This window comes from Protopterus annectens, chromosome 12.part0 (assembly GCF_019279795.1).
Source record: "Protopterus annectens isolate FY-2018-M chromosome 12.part0, PAN1.0, whole genome shotgun sequence".
NCBI classification, from domain to species: Eukaryota; Metazoa; Chordata; order Ceratodontiformes; family Protopteridae; genus Protopterus; species Protopterus annectens.
The window spans coordinates 479,184,633-479,206,086 of NC_056746.1; the positions used below are offsets into that span (position 1 = coordinate 479,184,633).

Below are 21,454 nucleotides of genomic sequence, written 5' to 3' on the forward strand. Positions count from 1 at the left end.
CACCTATGATCAACAAATTTGGTTCAGATGTGTTTTGCCTTAGGAGCTTGTCTGGTGAGACACTTGTGCTTGTGGTTTTATGTGTACTGAGTGCTGTAGGTACTGTATTAGGTGTAGCATGTTTATTGGTGAAATAAAGTTTCATTGAGTCATTCTAACCCCATGGACTGGGGAATCAAAGAAAATAAATCTTTTATGTCCATATTAACAAATGTTATATTGTGTTCAAAAACACCATCCCTCAATATTATTAAAAATACCAGGAATCCCTCAATATATGCACCTTGTCATCAAAAAATCTCGAGCTTGAAGTCTGTATATGAAGCAAATTGCTCACATTTGATTTACTAGAAGTGACAATAGGTCTAAGGGTGATCCGATAAATTCTTATGGAACTTTGGTATTCCCACAAAAAAACAGGGATTGCTGGATGTGTTACATACAAATATTTGTACTACTTTGTGTTGAAGTAGCCAACCATCACCAAGTCTGTATGTAATGAGGTTTGTACGTAAGGGAAGATCCCACAAGAACTATGTACAATATTTACAGCTGTAAAGGATGAAATGATGAGGAATATAGTTGAGGGGTGCAGTAAAATAGTAGGGAGAAAAGAGGTGCAAATAAAGGACAGAAGAGAAGTAGGGGAAGGTGTTATAAGTATGAGAGGGTAAGGGAGAGGGGAGTGAATTAGGTAAGTTTGAGGAGAGAGGAAAGAAAAAAGATATACTTTAGGTTGGAGGAAGAGTAGAGATGAAAGGATCACTGGGAAGGTTAAAGGGCGTAGGTGAAATAGAAAGGTGGAATATATAGCCATGCATCTAGACTCCTGAAGCAGTGAGGTAATGTTTCCACTCTGTAGATCACTGAGATGATTAGCTGTCATACATTGAGACAGATATTAGAATGCTGGAAGGACTCCATAGGAAAGCCATAAGAAGTATGCACAGAAGGGATGGCAAAGAATCCTACAACTAGGGAGCTAAAGATTTCCATTCTTGGGAGAAATATGGACACACAAGATCATGTCAGGGAGCTGTGAAGATGGTAATCTTGGACATGCAATACAGGTGGCAAAGACGCGTACAGGATGCAGGCTGTAGTAGCGAACATTTCCTTGGGCTGACAAAGTTCTTGTTCATGATCAGGATTATGGACTCATTGAATGGACATTCTGAAAGAATATTGGAAAGGCAGCACATGGAGGCATCCTAGAGGTCATGGGACAGGCAATCATAGGATGATGGGGACACCAGGGCAGACAGAAAGTACAAAATTAAATGTATTTAAAGGGTAGACTAAACAAGATTATTGTCTCCTTGTGTCATCTGGCCAATGTAATCAACTATAAGTAACTGAAAACATTTCCAGGTATGAGGAAAAGTCCTGCTCTGGTGTTTATTTTTGGGTTATAGTTTCTCACAATGTTTACTTTGTTCCATTCTTTTAGATGTATCAGTATTATGCTTGCAATTGTTAATAACCCCTTTTTTGCATACCTGTCATTAATCTGCAGGCTAAAATTGCTACTTGGTCTGTTTGAGTTCTATCATCATATAACCAGTGCACCAGTTAGTGACTTCCTGAGTGTATCAACAATAAAACTGGCATGCATATTGAACTGTCACTATCTGCTTTTATGTACAAAATAGCAGTTGTCATGTAAGCACTTCATAGCTCATATGTGTATTCTTTTGTTCCCTACTTGCAGTCTCAAAAGTAACTCGTTCATATTAAACATATAGCAAGGAATCCTTGGAAGTATGCTGATAACCTAAGGTTGATAGCAGTGACCTCAGGATCAGCTGCATAATCAGTATACCACTGTTACGCAATAAAGCATCTTCTCTACTTCCTTCCATTGTGTGGTGAGTAGGATTGACAAGTGCATGCTGGGATCTAAAAATGATTGCTATGGATGTACACAATAACAACAAATAATGCAGGAATTTCTTTGATCAGTAACTTCATCATCATATTTTTCAGTCTCATTTTCTCATCATAAACATACTGGCATTACTAGAAATGCAATTATTCTTTTAGAATTTGCATTAAAGGACTGCGTTGCATTTTTCAGGGTTGTAAGTTCACTCATTTGCTGGTGACATGCATTGGCATGGTCATTAATCACATGTCATTCTATACTTACACAAGTCTGCACTTTTTCATTTTGGGGAAAGCTAAGGGGCCACTGTAATAAATGCTATGGGCTTTCAACTACTCACAATATGCAGAAAAAAAGAGTTGTCATTGCTTCTCACTCTTTTAATATTTTAGAAAGTGTATTAAAATGCCAAGTTTCTTCTGCAACATATAGCTATCATATATATATATAACATATATCTATATCTATATATAGTAAGAATGTATTCTATAGGTGGTTATATTTAGGTGCTGTTGTGCAGGCAGGTCATGTGGCCAAGGTTAACAAAAAGTGAACACCGAGGATAAAGTAAAGGACTATTTCCTTGCACCACTAGTTCTTTATTTTAAATTTAGGAGTGGTCTTCCTAGTTAAAAGTGGGCTTGATCTTGTCACACAGCTGCTGCACCCCTGTTACACGTGCTTGTCCTTTTTTACGAGTAAGTTTAAGATGAAGGCATCACCATGCCTCCTGAAATATAACAGTTTAACCTAACAGTGCAGGGACAGTGTGCCCATGTACACCATCAATGACCTAGGAACAATTAGCAACCTGAGAACCATAGACTCAGCAATTATTGCATACCCAGTGGCCAACTTACCTATCTCAGGGGGAGGGATATCCTCTCGCTGATAGAGAGCAAGGAGTACAGCAACAAGAACACATTTCTTCAAATTACACCAATGGGGAGGCAGACACGGTGGTTTGCTTGCATGGGAACACACTTGCATGAGTGCAGAATGTCTCTTCATGTGGAAACATGTTTGGCTTTCCTAGGTTCTTGTAAGAAGGTGTGTGTGTGTGTGTGTGTGCGTGTGTGTGTGTATGTGTTGCAATATATATATATATATATATATATATATATATATAGATAGATAGATATAGATATATATATATGTGTATATATATATATATATATATATATATATATGTATGTGTGTATATATATATATATATATATATATATATATATGTATTATTTATTTATATATATATATATATATATATATATATATATATATATATGTATGTGTATATATATATATATATATATATATATATATATATATATATATATATATATATATGTATTATTTATATATATATATATATATATATATATATGTATATATATATATATATATCATTATATAAATACAGAAACCACACATATATAGACATATATATAATTTGCATTTGGCACAATCTGTTTTTTAAACACACTCTCAGCTCAAAGCTTAGTTTAAGTTTCATGTGGCTGGAGTGAGCAGGTGTTGGAAGATTAGTGTGGGAGGATGGAACGAGGGTTATAGGGCATGCTTCACATCATTACATTTTGGACCCTGGTGTTTCCTGATGATCAGATACAACTGAATGAGGAAAGCAACCATTATCTGTATAGAAATACACAGCACATGTCAGTATTGTTTCCTGTTTCACAGCTCAAGAATATTTTCAGTTTCTGAAGTATGAAACCTGCATCCTCTCCTGGTTCTTAGGTCATCATTTCACAGAGACATAGACATGCACACGCATGCTCAGTCGCTCACACAGGAAGTGCATCTGACTTCTGATGTTTTAGCAACGCACTAAGTGCTGGCACAGGGTGAGTGGCCCACTGAAGTTGTGTGGAGGTGAAGACAGAAACATCACCCATCAGAAAACTATTTTGGACTCTCTTAAATGCCACAGATCACCACTGCTCCTACAGACGGTGGAAGCGTCCTGTGCTTCTGAAGGATTGCTGTACTTGACTGTACTTTGGTATATATTTTAAAGTGCAGGGGAAACAAATAAAGAAAAAAACAGTGTTTCTCTTTGAACTGTTTGTGTCTGACAATGGAGGCCATCGCCATGTACAATTTTTGTGCCACTGAGAGAGATGAACTCAGCTTTGTAAAAGGAGATATAGTGAAGGTAAGCTTGGTTATCTAAAGGTACTATTGAAAAGAAGGACAAAACTGCACTTTGTTGTAGCCGTAACATCTTATTCTTTGTGTCATACAAGTTTGACTACCAAACATAAATGGTATATGTTAATAAATACCACACCAAAATGAATTACGGTTCTTATGTCATTAACACTAGATTTCTCAAGAATGTTCTGCTAACTTTAATATCTGTTTTACAAAGGTGCTAGACATTAAAAAAATGGCAAATATCATCAAATTACTAACCTGGTAGCCTGTCTACTCTTGGTTGATGACAAGCAGGCAAAAATATCAAAATATTTATGAAGCACATAAATACATGACAGCCCGACTCTGCTGTAATTGCTATGGTTTTGCTATCCCCTTATTAGTCTTCTACTAGTCAATATTTTTCATCATGTTTAGGTACACGGCCATCTTTTTTCACATCTTGCATACCTCTTTGAAATGCTGCTTAAAAATTGTTTATTTATTTTCTCTGCCACGTAATATCTTCTTGGCATGTACATAGAAACAAGTCATGCACCATGCTTGTTTGTGAATTCTCTAATAGAGAAAGAAATGCACTAGTATGTGTAAAATGCATATATTTCCATTTGTTAAGTTTACTGATTTCAAACTCAAAATGTTATTTGCATTTGTTAGTTTAGTGATTTCAAACTGAAAAATACTATTGCCCTGAGGGACACCAATGTTCTAGATGTACATTAGCAATAGCTGATGCAGCAGACCTCATTTTCAAAAAGCCTTCTCATACTCAAAAGATTTCTTGGCGAGTGCTTTGCAGCAAGTCATAATACCTTGACTCAAGTCCCATTACCTTTGAAACTGCAAAGTTACAATATGTAATCTGTAATTTAACTTTGCAAAAGGAAGTTAGGACTTCTACAGAGACCTACGCTAAAAGTTTTGAACTGCAGTGGTATCTATTGTTCTCACACTATGCGCAAGTTACTGGATATCTTCTGACTTAGCCAAATGGACCTTTGATGTAAAACTTGGTCATACACTTAATATCCTGTTTTTTAAAAATCAAGTTTTGCATTCCTGATAGGCCATTGCTCACAAATGGATGACTTCCTGTTTTTGGTCTTTGATTTGTGTGTACCTGCCAGGAAATAATTAAACTCATTCATACCTGTTTCCTGCAAAACATGATCTTCATAGCCGGCATTTCTGCAGCTTTTTAACAGTGATGCTTGCAGTAAGCAATTAGGTATGATGACAAATCAGTATTCCTACCACTGTCTCTTGCAATGATATGTTCCATATGTTCCTCAGTGTCATCCTTCTCTCATAAGCAGGAGTCCTGCTGCAGTAAGAAAGTAATATCATTACGGAATTAATCACAATGAGGTTAGAGATCTTCTTGTGCTGAAATATTACTTATGGATGCAAAATCATTTTCCTAAGAACATTTTTTTTTAGAAAACAACTCATACAGAACGGAGAGAGGTAGATATTAAGAATAGAAGTTTAGTGTAAGGTGATATTCGCTTTTTAAAGTTCTGATGCTCTTTTTTTTGAGAATGGTTAATGAAGTAAAATACCGCACAATCAGAGTCGAAAAGCATTTGTTGAACTGAAGGTAACTTATTTTTTTAAGTGCAGCATTCTCAGGGTTCATTAAATTTATCATATTTACCCAAGGGGTGTGAGGGTGGGATGAAATATCCAAAGAGAAAAAAAGCCTTTTTTAAAGCTGTGTTTAATTTGACGGTTACGCTTGTACGTTTGAATTACTTGTATAAAACCAGGGAGTGCAGCAGTCACTGAAATGCTACAACTTTGTACAATGTATACAAATAAATGTTATAATCCACATGCTACCAAAATCAAGAAGATTTGTACAAATTTGTAAAATTATTATGATGTTTAAGTAAAGATCAAGCTACATGCTTATTTTTTTTAAATGGCTGGCTTGTATATGTTTGTTCATTTGTTGATTATGTCTTGTTGTCTCTCTCTCTTTGCTTGTGTTTTGTTTTTTTGCTTTCTCTGAGGTTTGGCTGCTTTGCAGCATCAATATTGTTGCACCTTGGAGGCCTTTCTGCTTTTGGAAGTGATTTCTGGAGCACATAGGAGTAGAAAGATTTTATGCTAATCTTGCTGTGTGTAGGTATGTATGGGTAATTATAACCAGACTGTGTGAGAGATGTACCTACATTTGTAATAAATGTTTGCAATGCACACATGTGGACATATTTGCTGGTAACACTAAATGGTTGTCACTAAACATGTGGCCGTTTATACCCTGATTCAGGGTGTCTAGTTCTAGAAGGATGGCAGCACATGGGGTAGAGACCGATTAGGGACCCATGGCTAATCTAGAAATGCTGGGTAGCATATGTTATGTGATGTTGTGGAAGTTCATATGCCATTTAAAGGAGCAGTGAAGCAATGAAAACTGTGAAAAACAATGTAGCACAGTATAATATAGTGCAATGCAATGTATAAAGGGTCAGTGAATGTGCAGAATAGAACAGGTCTACACAATCTTGCACAATTCAGTCTAATAAGATACTGTACGATGCAGTACTCAATAATGTTCAAACCAATACATCCCAGTACAGCTTAAAGCAGTGCAGTGCAATGTAGTACAGTATTATAAAGCTCAGCTGAACAGCACAGATGCCAAAGCACAATAAGCTGAAAGATATTTAATAATGTACGAGTGCTTGAACAGCAGGCACAAACAATATAATGCAGTGATCAATTTAGTAACAATTTGTGTAGTTATTTTTTGTTCTTTTATCCTTACTGTCTGTCAGTCATCAGCTCCCTCATGACCAATTGATGTTTTTGTTTCCCATCACCAGGGCGAGGGCCATTAGGAGAGGCTATCATTCATGCAGTCATCAAAGATGATTTGAGCTTTTTTTCCTACTTTAAGCCCTAGTTCTAAACACACTGAACAAAGTGCATGGAGGGGGTGTGAAGTGGGCTAAGTGTGGGAAGCCACCTCCTCATTTTTGTGAGGGAGTTCCCTTCAAACAGCTCTACTTCTTCCCTCAAATAATTTAGTGGTAGTTTCTATAGTTTCCACTAGGGAAATTGTACCACTTTGTTTGTACAACACTCTCCAACATCCAGGAGAGATGAATAGGCTATGTCCTTTCACTCCTTCCCCTCTCTGAAAAGTTGTCTCAGTGCGAGGGTCATTAATCAAACCCTATCTCCTGGGTTGTGGTGTCTCTGTGCCATGGAGCCATGGAACCTAGTTTTATTAGTGTATAACAGAGCAAACAGATATCATAGCACAACATTGCAGAAGCCATACATATAACTGTCTCCAAGATAGCACATGGTTGTTAAAACAATAGACAAAATGTTACAAAAAACATTAAGTACACTAGACATGGATACCACAACACAGTATTTGAGGCATTAATCACAAACCTGAATGCCACAGTAATAAATATAGAAAAGTAGAAATAATACAGCAAGATGTATGATAATATCAATGCAAGGCTACCATATTGAAGGGCAGTAAACCATCAGCCACAGCAAAGATACGATAATCATGGTAATAATCAGCATACATATCAGGGAACCACAGTTAGCAAAATACATACATATCAGGGAACCACAGTTAGCAAAATACATACATATCAGGGAACCACAGTTAGCAAAATACATACACGGCAGGGAACCACAGTTAGCAAAATACATACATATCAGGGAACCACAGTTAGCAAAATACATACATATCAGGGAACCACAGTTAGCAAAATACATACACGGCAGGGAACCACAGTTAGCAAAATACATACATATCAGGGAACCACAGTTAGCAAAATACATACACGGCAGGGAACCACAGTTAGCAAAATACATACACAGCAGGGAACCACAGTTAGCAAAATACATACATATCAGGGAACCACAGTTAGCAAAATACATACACGGCAGGGAACCACAGTTAGCAAAATACATACATAGCAGGGAACCACAGTTAGCAAAATACATACATATCAGGGAACCACAGTTAGCAAAATACATACACGGCAGGGAACCACAGTTAGCAAAATACATACATATCAGGGAACCACAGTTAGCAAAATACATACATATCAGGGAACCACAGTCAGCAAAATACATACACGGCAGGGAACCACAGTTATCAAAATACATACATATCAGGGAACCACAGTTAGCAAAATACATACACGGCAGGGAACCACAGTTAGCAAAATACATACACGGCAGGGAACCACAGTTAGCAAAATACATACACGGCAGGGAACCACAGTTAGCAAAATACATACACGGCAGGGAACCACAGTTAGCAAAATACATACATATCAGGGAACCACAGTTAGCAAAATACATACACGGCAGGGAACCACAGTTAGCAAAATACATACATATCAGGGAACCACAGTTAGCAAAATACATACATATCAGGGAACCACAGTTAGCAAAATACATACATGGCAGGGAACCACAGTTAGCAAAATACATACATGGCAAGGAACCACAGTTAGCAAAATACATACATGGCAGAGAATCACAGTTAGCAAAGTACATACATGGCTGGGAACCACAGTTAGCAAAATACATACATATCAGGGAACCACAGTTAGCAAAATACATACATATCAGGGAACCACAGTTAGCAAAATACATACATGGCAGGGAACCACAGTTAGCAAAATATGTACACGGCAGGGAACCACAGTTAACAAAATACATACATATCAGGGAACCACGGTTAGCAAAATACATACATATCAGGGAACCACAGTTAGCAAAATACATACATATCAGGGAACCACAGTTAGCAAAATACATACATATCAGGGAACCACAGTTAGCAAAATACATACATATCAGGGAACCACAGTTAGTAAAATACATACATATCAGGGAACCACAGTTAGCAAAATACATACACGGCAGGGAACCACAGTTAGCAAAATACATACATATCAGGGAAGCACAGTTAGCAAAATACATACATGGCAGGGAACCACAGTTAGCAAAATACATACACGGCAGGGAACCACAGTTAGCAAAATACATACACGGCAGGGAACCATAGTTAGCAAAATACATACATGGCAGGGAACCACAGTTAATAAAACTAAGGCCAAAAGGTACAAGAAACTGCTGTCACATGCAACCAGAGCATTATCCCAGGGAATAAATGCTGCAACATTTGACAATTGGCAAGATGAGTCCTCAAACTCAATTCACTAAGTACAGCATTTCCCTGAAGTCGTGGGATTGTTTTTCAAGTCAAATCTTGTAACAAAGCCCAAGCTAAGTTTGTTGTATCACAGCCCCGCACAACAAAAACAGCAGTGCCCACAAACATATCAAGTTTAAGGAAGTTCACAAGAGCACACAGTCAAATAAAATTTAACATTAATATGCAACCAACAGTGATTCAAGCCAGGGACAATTTGTCTAGACTAGTTTCAAATGCAAAATTACCACAGAAGAAAGCAGTAGTCTTAAATCAAAATACATACTATGCTGTCTAAAATAAATAAAAAATAGTTACTACACAGATGTTACGGGACTGGTTTCAAGTAAAATCCAGTGACAAAGTTAAAACCTAGTTTGTTATATCATAATCTAGGATAATAGAGCTAAGATTTAGTTGTGATATAAATGTGGGGATCTCTAAGGTGCTTTTCAGACACAGCCCAAACCATTCTGGCAGCAAGATATTTATTTATTTTACATTTGTTAACCGGGTAAAGTCTGGCTGGGCAAGTATCCCGTTTTCAGTGGAGACCCGGGGAGATAAGCTCCATAACAATAGTACAAAAAGATTACAAAAAAATGTAAAAGATTTACAAACAATATACAAAAAAGTTTAACAGTTGCCAATAATCACAATTTACAAAAAGGGGAATGTAAAACAGAATACATTACATTTAAGCCTTACTACAGACAGTAATATGAAACTCATTAGATATATAACTAAAACCATTGTGGTATTTTCATTTGGTAGAAGTAAGACAAGAAGATAGCAGAATAGAAAACATTTGATCGAAGGCATGTGAAACTAGCCAGGAGTATTATAGGAGCATAGCCATTGTTGAGTAAGGTATTCCTTTAGGAGTTTTATGAAGCTACGACAATCTGTGTTTTTAAGATATTCTGGGGTAATAGGTTTCACTTTTTGGCTACTTTGAAGGAGAAGAGAGAGTCACCAAAGTAATTATGGGACTTTGTTACCTTGAGTATAAGTTTATCGGATGATCTAAGGGTCCTGGGGTTGGTATACAGTTGCACTAGGTTGGAGAGTGCAGGGCAGTTTTCAGGTTTGTGGATAATGGAGTGGGCAGTGATGAGCTGATTGAGTAACAACAGACTGGGAAATTCAAGCCAGTGTAATTTTGAAGAGCAAGGCAAGGATGAGTCCTGTTGTTATAGCAGGGATCAAGTAGTTGTAAATCAGACTTGCGCAGGTTAGTGAAAAGTTGAGAACAGTAGAGAAGAGTAGATAGGAGGTGGGATCTGGTTGTGGCTAGTCTGACATTTTGAGTGAGGTAAGGTTTGGCCCTATATAGTGCACCAGGTTTGATGTGAACTTTCTTAATTGTGAGTGATATGTGTTTGTTGAATGTTAGGTTGTTGTCTATTGTGACACCAAGTAGTTTTGTTTGGTTAACTGGTTCTATTATAGTACCATTAGTGGAGTAGATAGAGAGAGGAGGTGGTTTTGCTTTGGATTTCCTGTTGGAGAAGATAATTCATTTTGTTTTGCATGGGTTTAGGATGAGATGAAGTTCATTTAGGTAATTTTCAATATCTAGAAATGACTTTTGCAGTTTATCTTGCAGTTCTTGGGGTGTGGCAGCAGAGCAAATAAGAGTAGCATAGTCAGCATATTGAATGCTAGAAGCAGATTTAGTGGCAGTGTTTAGACTATTTATGAATACAATAAAAAGGAGAGTGGCAAGGATGGAACCCTGAGGAACCCCAACGGAGACTGGGAGGAGTATGGAGAGTTTATTAGCCCATTGAGTTGCCTGTTGTCAATTAGTAAGGTAGCTAAATAACCAGTTGAGAGCTGTAGCATTGAGGTTGAAGGAGGCTAGAGTGTTGAGTAGTAGCTGGTGGGATACCATATCAAAAGCTTTGGATACATCAAGGAATATAGCAGAGATTAGTTGTCCATTGTTTTTGAGGAGGTTGATGTAGTTAGTGAAACTTATTTGGGCTGTGGAGGTACTGTGTTTTGGACAAAAGCCGTGCTGTGAGCTAGATAAGAGGTTATTTGTAGTGAGGTGGTCTAGGAGCTGCTTATGGATACATTTCTCTAAGATTTTGGCTAGAGGTGGGAGAATGGCAGCTTACTTACATTCAACACAGAATACATATAAAAGTAGCTTGGTCACAAATATTCAGTAGAAAGGCACACACATATACACACACACGTGCACACACACACACACACACACACACACACACACACACACACACACACACACACACACACACACACGTGCACACGCACACACACACACACACACACACACACACACACACACACACACACACACACACACACACACACACACACACGCACACACGCACACACACACATGCGCGTGCGCGCGCACACACACACACACGCACACACACACACGCACACACGCGTACACGCACACGCACACACATACACACTCACTCACGTGCACATATAAATACATATTATATAACTCATCATTAGTCATAGACTATTTTAACATGCTTGTGCTAAGGTTAGTTATATTAACCCATCAATGTTAGCACTAAATAATGATTACAGATAAAGCTAACTTGCATATATGAATGAAAATATTTACTACAGTTTCATGGCAATTATTCAATAACAAGTAGTTGCAGATTAAGCAAACAAGTCACTAATGATAAATTATGTAACATTTACACTTGTTTACTTCCAAAAGGTGCTTTTTTAAAGAGTTTCTTGAAGGCACTTAATTTGTTTATGTTTGCAATAGTTTCTCGGAAATTGCAGCAGACAGCATCCATTTTAGCAAAGGAGCTTTAACTAATGGCCATTGTGAGAGTTGATCTATATTGTGTTGTGTTGTGCTGGAGAGGCTGTTGAAGGCGTTAAAAGAGTTGCTTCTTACGGGTGAGCAGTAGTTATCATGAATTAGTCTGAATATAAATAAGTTTATTCAGTAGGAAGGTGGCTCTAAATTTTATTGGTAGCTAAAAAGCCTGGTTTAAATTTATGCAACACTGTTCTGTACTGGGGCTCAAGGTATAAATCTCAGTATTTTAATTGTCAGTTTATGTGAAGATGTGTTGGCTTTTTGTGATGAGAGTAAGCTGATGACTAGGAGTGCATGTTCTAACCTAGGTTAAAGAACTTTCTTAACTATTGAACTTGATGATTCAGCAGTGAGCACATGGTTGATTTTAGCAGTGCATGTTCTAGCCTAGGTGGAAGAACTTTGGTGGTTATTGAGCACAGTGTTTCGGTAGTGAGCATATAGTTATTTTAGCAGTGGATTGTTCTAGCCTAGTTAGAAAAACTTTGGTGGCTGCTGAGTATGATGCTTCAATAGTAAATACATGGTTGATTTTATAAGCTATTTTTAACAGATTTCGTATGCTTTCTGTTTGTTTTCAGCTATGAGTGAGAAAAGTTAAAGCATGACCTAATGTTAAACTCTTGTGTCGTTTAGTGAAGGTCAGATAGAGCTGGACAGTCTTGGAATCTTGAGTAATAAAAGAACGATATTTGTTCTTCAGTATAAGAGATCACGATAATTCTGAGCAATATTAACCTCTTTGCTACAACAGCTAGGTTTAATGATAATAATAGCATCTATATATAACAAACAACTTAGGCCAAGTAATTTCTAAGGGAGTCACTGATAGTGAGAATAGCAAAGGTCGTAAGACTGACCCTTGTGGTGTTCTATAGTAATGGTACTTACATGCCTCTCGACTGCACAGACCTTTGCAGAATGTCCAGATTTTTGCCTCATATTTGTGGTCCGTTTTTCATAAAAGTGTGGTTTTCTGGCAAAATAGTAGCAAATCATTAAAGATTGAAGTTAGAAAATAAAGACAGACATTTGAGTTTCAGACTTTGTAACCTTCAGAAAATTCAAGCTAATGTAAAACCTGTTATTCTAGCAACTTTCTAAGTTTGTAAGAGTGATATTTAAAAATTGTTCCTATTTTTGGGACTTTGTCCCACTTTTATTTATGGCTTTCTCCAGATTTCTTGCTTTAAGAGGTTGACAGACATGGACTCTACCTATTTGTTTCTGTATAGTCCATTAGAAGAAACTGCAAAAATACCTATTTGATAGACTTGGTTCTGAACAAATAGATCATTGCTGAACAAGGAAAGAAAAATGACCAGAACCTCAAGTATTAAAAGGCAACCAAGGCAGAAATGTGGCCCCTGTTTATTTAAAGAAGAGAGAGATGTGGTACTACAGAGTCATAACAATGGGAAGGCAGTAAGGTAATAGGTGAAATATTACAGGAAAATGATGCCACTTTTACTGTTTTATAAATAAGGGATGTCTGTGGGACTGTTTTTGTCTGGATCAACTAAGAGAGGACATATATAATACAAGTCTAATTTGTTCACTAGGTGCATTTGCCATTTAATAAAAATACCCACATGAAGCAGGGAGGCACGGGCAGAAGTTGATGTCATAGTCCTGAGATACAAAACAAAAGAAAAGGTTAGCAAGAATAGAAAATCAGAGAAACTACCCCAGTAAACAAAGTAAAACAAATAAATAAAAATAAAAGCACAATAACTGACAGAAAGCAGTAAGGTGGCACATAGAGAGTTATATATTGACAGCCAATGATTTTCAAAATCACGTAGGGCCTTAAAAGAGCTGAATGGAAATTAAATTATTTTATGTTTTAAACTTAACGATGGATAATGTCAACAGACATCAGTTAGCTAAAAATGCAACTTGTGTGAGCAGTCTTTTCATTGCAGCAGGTTTACCATTTCTGGCACTGAACCATAGAGAGCTAGTTGTACTTGCACAACAACTAGGGGTTGTATAACTGCACTATTTCTACACACAGAATCACATCTTGTCTCATACATTAGTACTTTTCAGAGCTATGATGGTACATTGACGACAGAAGTACTACAGAAAATAATGGTCTATAACATTTTAGTAGGATCAGCAAGTTGCTACCCTTGTATATCTTTCAAATTTTGAAATTAACCAGCCAGCCCCATATATGAGGGTCCAAGAAATATACCCAGAAACAGACTAGAGGTATCTAGGTGATAAAAATGAAATTTTTTTCATGGGGCTCCACTGCAGAAATATTCGATAGCAATGCTCTAGATTAAAACCAATAGAAATAGTATGTTACAGACAGACAGGCAAAGACAAAGGTAATATATTTATTGAAATAAACAGAATAACCAAGTCAGATTTATTACTACATAGATAGCTATGTCACCTGTAATACGGGATATGTTGCAAAAATATTAGGCTGTCCTGAAACCAGATCCAAAACGAGTGAGCTGAATTCCTAGGGGTCCACAATGTCAGACTGAGTGGTTCCTAAATATAACCTGGGTGATTTCTGTGAATCAGTGGACTGTACTACTGAAACTGAACACCAAAGACATGACTTGCCACAATCAGAAACCAATGCCTAAAATATATGAGGGCAAGACCTAAACTGTAGGTATTTTTTTTGCTGGGGGAGGCCCCCATTCCCCCAATGTGGGAGGAAGTCCCCAACATTTCCACAAACACACACACACACACACACACACACACACACACACACACACACACACACACACACACACACACACAATATGTATATACGGATTCACTTCAATACACTGAAAACTCAAAATACTGAAAACTCAAAACACTGAAACTCAAAACACTGAAAACACATATCATACTTATACTGAGTTTAAACAACTACTTAGTGTAGTGAAGTGCAATCTTGGAGTTGATATATATATAAGTAGCAGGGGGTGTGGGGGGCTTGCCCCCCACATGGGGGGTGCAGGGGGGCTTGCACCCCTGCTTATACTTGGTGGAAAGTGCTATGATTTATGTTGTTTAAACTCAGTATATGTATGATATGTGTTTTCAGTGTTTTGAGTTTCAGTGTTTTGAGTTTTCAAGATTTTGAAGTTTCAGTGTTTTGAGTTTCAGTGTTTTGAGCTTTCAGTGTTATGAAGTGAATCCGTATATACATATATATCAACTCTGCACAAACATGGAGTAGGAAGAAAGCTTCAAAAACAAAGCAATCACTCCTGGCACACACACACACACACACACACACACACACACACACACACACACACACACACACACACACACACACATCACAGCAGCAGTGATTTCATATGGAAGGCAGTGACTGGCACTCTGTTCCTCGGTATCTTGTGTTTTGGGTGCTTGCCACTCATGGGAAAGTGACCTGGTAATGTAGCCAAATCCAATGGCAACTAAAATGGGGGTTGTAAAAATGATGTTTTTTTTGTGTAGACATTGTTCTGTAGGTAAACATATAAAGCAGGAACGTAATATTGTCAGTATGATAAGATATTTAAATATAACAATCTGTTAACTGTAGATATGCATATGTTGTGTATAAGGCTCATTCTTCTTATAAAACTTTTTATGTGTGGAAGAATATTCAAAGTTTAACTCCAATGACAAAATATGATTCAGTTAACAGAGTGAGAAGAAGTAGTAATGTAGTACTTAGGTATCTACAACAATGTAAACTAATCCAAATAACTAGATTTCAAGGTCATTGAGAGTGTTTACCCTCATATGGGTGGGGATGCTTTTCTGATTTTCAAAACTGCAAGCAATATAGCAATCAGAGTTAAATAGGATCTCCAAAATATGATCATTTTACTATATATATATATATATATATATATATATATATATATATATATATATATATATATATATATATATATATATATACACACACACATATATGGATCTACCTCACTTCACAGAAATCCCATTTCACTGACACTCATTTCACTGACACCAAATCACCTAAAGTTAAAATTATTGAAAAGTCATTTCACTGAATTGTAAGCTATAGACTTGATATGGCAGTGTATAGAGTACTGTGAGGCAAGTAAACTTAGTTTGTTTTTATATTGTCTGGTTTCTGTTAAGAGGATAAATAAGTAGTTTTTTAAGTTGTGGAAGGAGGTAGGCTTTACTTTTGTGAGTTTCTCTTTGGTTTGCCATTTAGTCTTGTGAAATGTAACACTGTAAGCTGTCAGTGAAATGAGTTTCAGTGAAATGACGTTTTCAGTGTTATGAACTTTAGGTGATTTGGTCTCAGTGAAATGAATATATATAATGTGTATGTATAAATGGAGCATTTCTGTATATGTTTGTAGTTAAGAGTTTTGTGTAATTATGCAATTAATTTATTTTAGTGAGAATATCATTTTAAATGTATGACACTGCAAATTTACAATAATTCATTGTAACTGCTTATATAAAAGTAGTTTAAGCATGTTATATTTTCTTTTCAGAAGATAGTGCATTACCAGGGAAACTGATAAACGTTTTACTAGCACATTTTTAACAATGGACTTAAGCACAAAATAGTATTTTTGTTTCTATATCATTTACAGGGAAAACAACCAGTTATAATGCACTATGTTAAGAGAAGGAAGCTACTGTGTGTGTAGTCAGAAGGGCTAGATCAGTTTCCTTGAAGATGCAAGCAGTCCTGATTCTTTTCTTGCTAAGGTGCTCAAACAGTACCTGCATTACAAGAAAGCACCAAACTGAAGTCAGAGTAGTTGCTCTAGTCCTAAAACCGTTCTTTCATGCTTTTAGGATAAAGAGTGGGTGGAGGATGAAGAAGGGCAGTGGATGATGAAGAGGTCATTAGAATGAAGGATGAATTGTAAGACATGACATAATAGTGAGTGGATAAGGCATTATTACGGACTTAAGCGGATTATACTGTATGCATGTATGGCTATAGTCTTGAACCAAGCATAATCATGATGCTGAAGACAAGAAGGCAACACCATCTGTTTTGAACTAGTATTTATTTGTCTATTTACATTATTTTTATAATGATCTCACTTATAGTTAACAATGACTGTTTGTCTTCTCCAGGTTCAGTCTTTGCATTGTGCACACTTAAACACACAACTATACATACATTACTGCACAGTAGATTGATTAGCCTGCAAAACAATATTATATTTCTTCCTTTATGAGCTGTAACTGCTTTATTATTTGGAATATTTTGGAATTTCAAGATATTTCTCATTTTTACCTGTTTTCTTCATGAACTCAAAATATTTTTATTGCTCTATTTTTGTGACCACAGAACACACCATTACCTGATTCCAGTATCTCTCCTAATGTGCCTGATTTACCTAATAATACTTAACTCCCCTGGATTTACTGTAATTACGGTTGGGGCCAGTAAGGAGATTGAGATATCCTGTGACAGAATCATACTGTTGCTACTGCTGTGGGACTATTTTTCCTATTTTATTTTCCTTGCCCACCTTCATACACTCTTTTCCTAACTTAGGGATTGGTATGCAATGGGATCTGTGGTGTTTCAGCTATACTCCACTTGATCTCAGGCAGATCCCTGCCCCCCAACAATTAACACACCTCAGGTTTCCACACTCTCCACCAAAAATAAAGCAAGGGTTTTTTTCAAGAATGCGTCTGACCCTCACAGGATGGATATGCCCATTCTTCCCCACTAATACCTCAGACACACAAGCCTCTAATCTTCTCCAGTTCACAAGGACTATAGTCAGTGCTTTATTCCTCTGGACAAACATATTAAATCTAATTTACAACTTCAGTACTTTGTTGTTCAACATATTGCAGAATCATAAGTTATCTGTACAAGTTATAGTACAAAATTATCTTGTTATTATTCTAATATTTACAGTTTGATAGCTTCATAAGGGAATTAGTTATTGACATGATTTATAAGTATTGTGCATAATTATTTATGTAATTGTTATGCCTTAAAAGGAAAATGTTGTTCATGAAATTCAAATGTTATTTTATGTAACTTAGCAAAAGAACATCAATAAAAACGTAAACAAAAATATGAAAAAAATGCATGTTTAATTAATTAAACTACATATTATTGAGTAAAGCTTTTTATGAATATATACGTTGAGGAAATACATTGATTTAAAGATTTCAAAGGTGATTATTCAACGTTGGTATGGTTTATGGATTCACCATTGTTTTAATTGTGAAGTATGATTGTTGAATGCATGTGGTCACATGACTGGAATTACTGTCTAAAGCAATACAACTGATGGTCTGGTACTATTTATTTTGAAGAGGTTTCCATGACAAATAAAGGGGAAAAGTGCCAATTGTTTTCAATCTAAATAGTAATTTACATGCTTTGCAGTTTTACTTACAATAGCTATAAATGTTGTGTCATGTTCTTTGGTTTCATTTCTTGAGCTGTACGAGAAAAATACTTGGTCATCTTGTCACTTGGAAAAAGGGATCTGAATGTAGAAGGTACACAATGCTGCAGTTGGAAAGCTTATTGTAGTTTTTATAATTCCTTGCTTTTTAAATTCCTGGGATATCATTTCGATTGCAGTGAACCATAAAATAAAGGAACATCTCCTGTTGTTACTCCAGTGACAATCAAGCTAGGCGACATACATCTGAAAAAGTATATGTATATAATCTGAGAATAAAGGTGAGGGGCAACAGGTATTTATAGGATACAAGTGTGATTCCTGAAATTGAACCTGAGCTATATAAAGTTCACAAATTCATAGATAATTACTAGATGAATGACCTTAGAAGCCTTTTTTAGGCCTAGACGTGCTTTCCAAATGTATCTGACAGGTTATTTATTTTAAGGGTATATGTAGGCTTGGGCATGGGTGGTCAAGCATTTACAGGTTGCCTCTGTCTACTAGAGACATAGGTGCCAGACTAGGTAAGTTTAAGCTACCACTAGGACACAGTGCAAGGTGGAAATTAAATATCATCAAAATCCGGTCAGAAGTAGGAGCTTGTCTTCCATGGTATAAAGTAGCGCGTGTTGCAGCTTGAGGGTATAGGGTGGCAGTATGGTGTCTGATGGCCAGATGCAAGAATATTTGCATCAGACAGTTACTTATCTGCACCTCTTAAGATATGCAGGCAAGTCCTCCTAAGGCCTTGCACCACAGAAATTCTGAAGCTGATCTTTATTTTGAATTCCTGAGGGCAAGTATCTATAATTACCACAAAGACATTAGGAAGTATATTTTATCTATGAGATTACACAAAATTTCTGGAGCAGACTGTATAATCTCTTAAACTGGTTTATTTACAAATTAATATGGCAGCTCCAGCTTTTTGTACTTTAATGCTTATATTGTTTCAACCCCCACAATGTATAAACATACAAATGTATATATCTATAGGTGCACTCACTTTAGCGTTTTTATCAAAACAGATGGTTGACAGTTGTGCCAGATTGAAAATTCCCCAGGTTGGGGAATATGACCTTTACATGGGGGACTGTACAATCTCAGAGTTAGAATAAAACATTAGCAGGGGGTGTGGAGGATCATGTGCATTGAATTGCCAAAACAACAGATGGCCAGAACAGCAATTTTTTTCTCCATGGAAAAAAATCGTGGTATCAAAAAAAAAAAAAAAAAAAAGGAACACTAAACACTGTGCTCCTCACACCCACCTACTCAAACATACCAACTCCGAGATTGCACTACAGTGCCAGGAAATGGCACAACCCTGACAATGGCTCAGAGATTTTTTTCCCTGGGAAAAAAAATCGCTGTTCCAGCCATTCACTGGTTTGCCGGTTCGACATTTAGGCGTTGATGTAACAGCGTTCGAGCATCTGATCGTTCGCTGTTCTAAAGTAGACCCTCAATGTTAACATGTGAGCATTAGTGTTGTCAGTGTTTAGTGGATTTGATCTAGATCCATATATATGTATATTTACAATAGCACTAGTTGCATAAATCCAAGTGGATGCACTACAGTGAATATAATAAGCAATTTTAAAATAATCCAGGATTGCAAAGCTTCCAGTTTATTAATAGCTCACTTCCAAGAAAAACAAAAGCAGACTGGGGTTTTACCTATTAAGGTCTCTAAAACCAGTCTGATTGTGTTTTTCTTGAAAGTATTAGTAAATTGGAAACTGGATGTACTTTCTGGTGTTGGATTGCTTTGAATTATTAAAGTCTATCTTTCCAGGCAAAGTTTGTGTGTGTGTGTGTGTGTGTGTGTGTGTGTGTGTGTGTGTGTGTGTGTGTGTGGCATGTGTGTGTGTGTGTGTGTGTGTGTGTGTGTGTGTGTGTGTGTGTGTGTGTGTGTGTGTGTGTGTGTGTGTGTGTGCGTGTATTCAGTATCAGTATGTAAAATTAATGCCACCTTCATCACAGGTGTTCATAAGGTTATGTTTCCAAAACAAACTCAGCCCTTCATCTTCACCAACAACAAGGACACACCTGCAGCCTTCTCCCACCAAATCAAAATGGCAAAGTAACGGAAGCAGCCAAGCAAATTCTTTCCCAGGGAAAGAATTAGCTTAAAAGCTGCTTCGCTATTTTGCCTTTTCATTCTTTTATGTTCGATCAAGACGTATTTGACAAAACGCATCTGTGATCATGTAATAGGAATCCGGAGACAGGACTATATTATATCATCACACACTTACAAAAGCAAACGATAATTAATCGACCCCATGTAAGCGAAAGCTTACAATGTTGAAAGCTAAGAACAGCTATTTTTTTTCCAAGGGAAATAAATTGCTGTTCTAAAAATAAAAAACAAAACATTACATAATATCCCACCCCCACACCCCCCCTCCTCCTTAAATATACCAACTCTGAGATTGCACTACAATGCTAAAAACGGCAAAGTAACGGAAGCGGCCAAGCAAATTCTTTCTCAGGAAAAGAATTCGCTTAAAAGCCGCTTTGCTATTTTGCCTTTTCATTCTTTTATGTTCGATCAAGACACATTCGACAAAATGCGACTATGATCACGTAATAGGAACCCCAAAGAGACACCTGCAGCATTCTCCCTTAGCCTGTGCTAATGACTCTCATGTCTCTTCCTAAGCAACATTTATAAGCTTTGCAGACAAACTCACTAAATGTATGAGAGAAAGCCATCTGGTTTTATTTTTGTGAACAGCTTGATATTACAACTTGTTGTTTTAAAATATGTGTTCTCTTCTGATATAATTTGCACTGTCAGTGTGGAGTACATCTTTATATATTGGAAAAATAATTTTACTTTTGATATATATTTCGTTATCTCCCATACAGCTTCATTGTTCCCTTCTAATCTCAACACACTCACCTTCTTGCTAATAGTAGTCAGCAATTTTCCTTCTCTTGTCATTTTTTTC

General features: G+C 36.7%; 1 protein-coding gene across 1 annotated transcript in view; it reads left to right on the plus strand.

The window, feature by feature from the left end:
• Positions 1–3,768: 3,768 nt before the first annotated feature.
• LOC122816646 (GRB2 related adaptor protein) overlaps positions 3,769–21,454 on the plus strand; it is a 526,043-nt gene continuing 508,357 nt past the window's right edge. Inside the window, exon 1 of the mRNA XM_044089578.1 lies at positions 3,769–4,061. Coding sequence (XP_043945513.1) covers positions 3,984–4,061 — 78 coding nt within the window. The 5' untranslated portion in view covers positions 3,769–3,983. The remainder of the gene's footprint in view (positions 4,062–21,454) is intronic.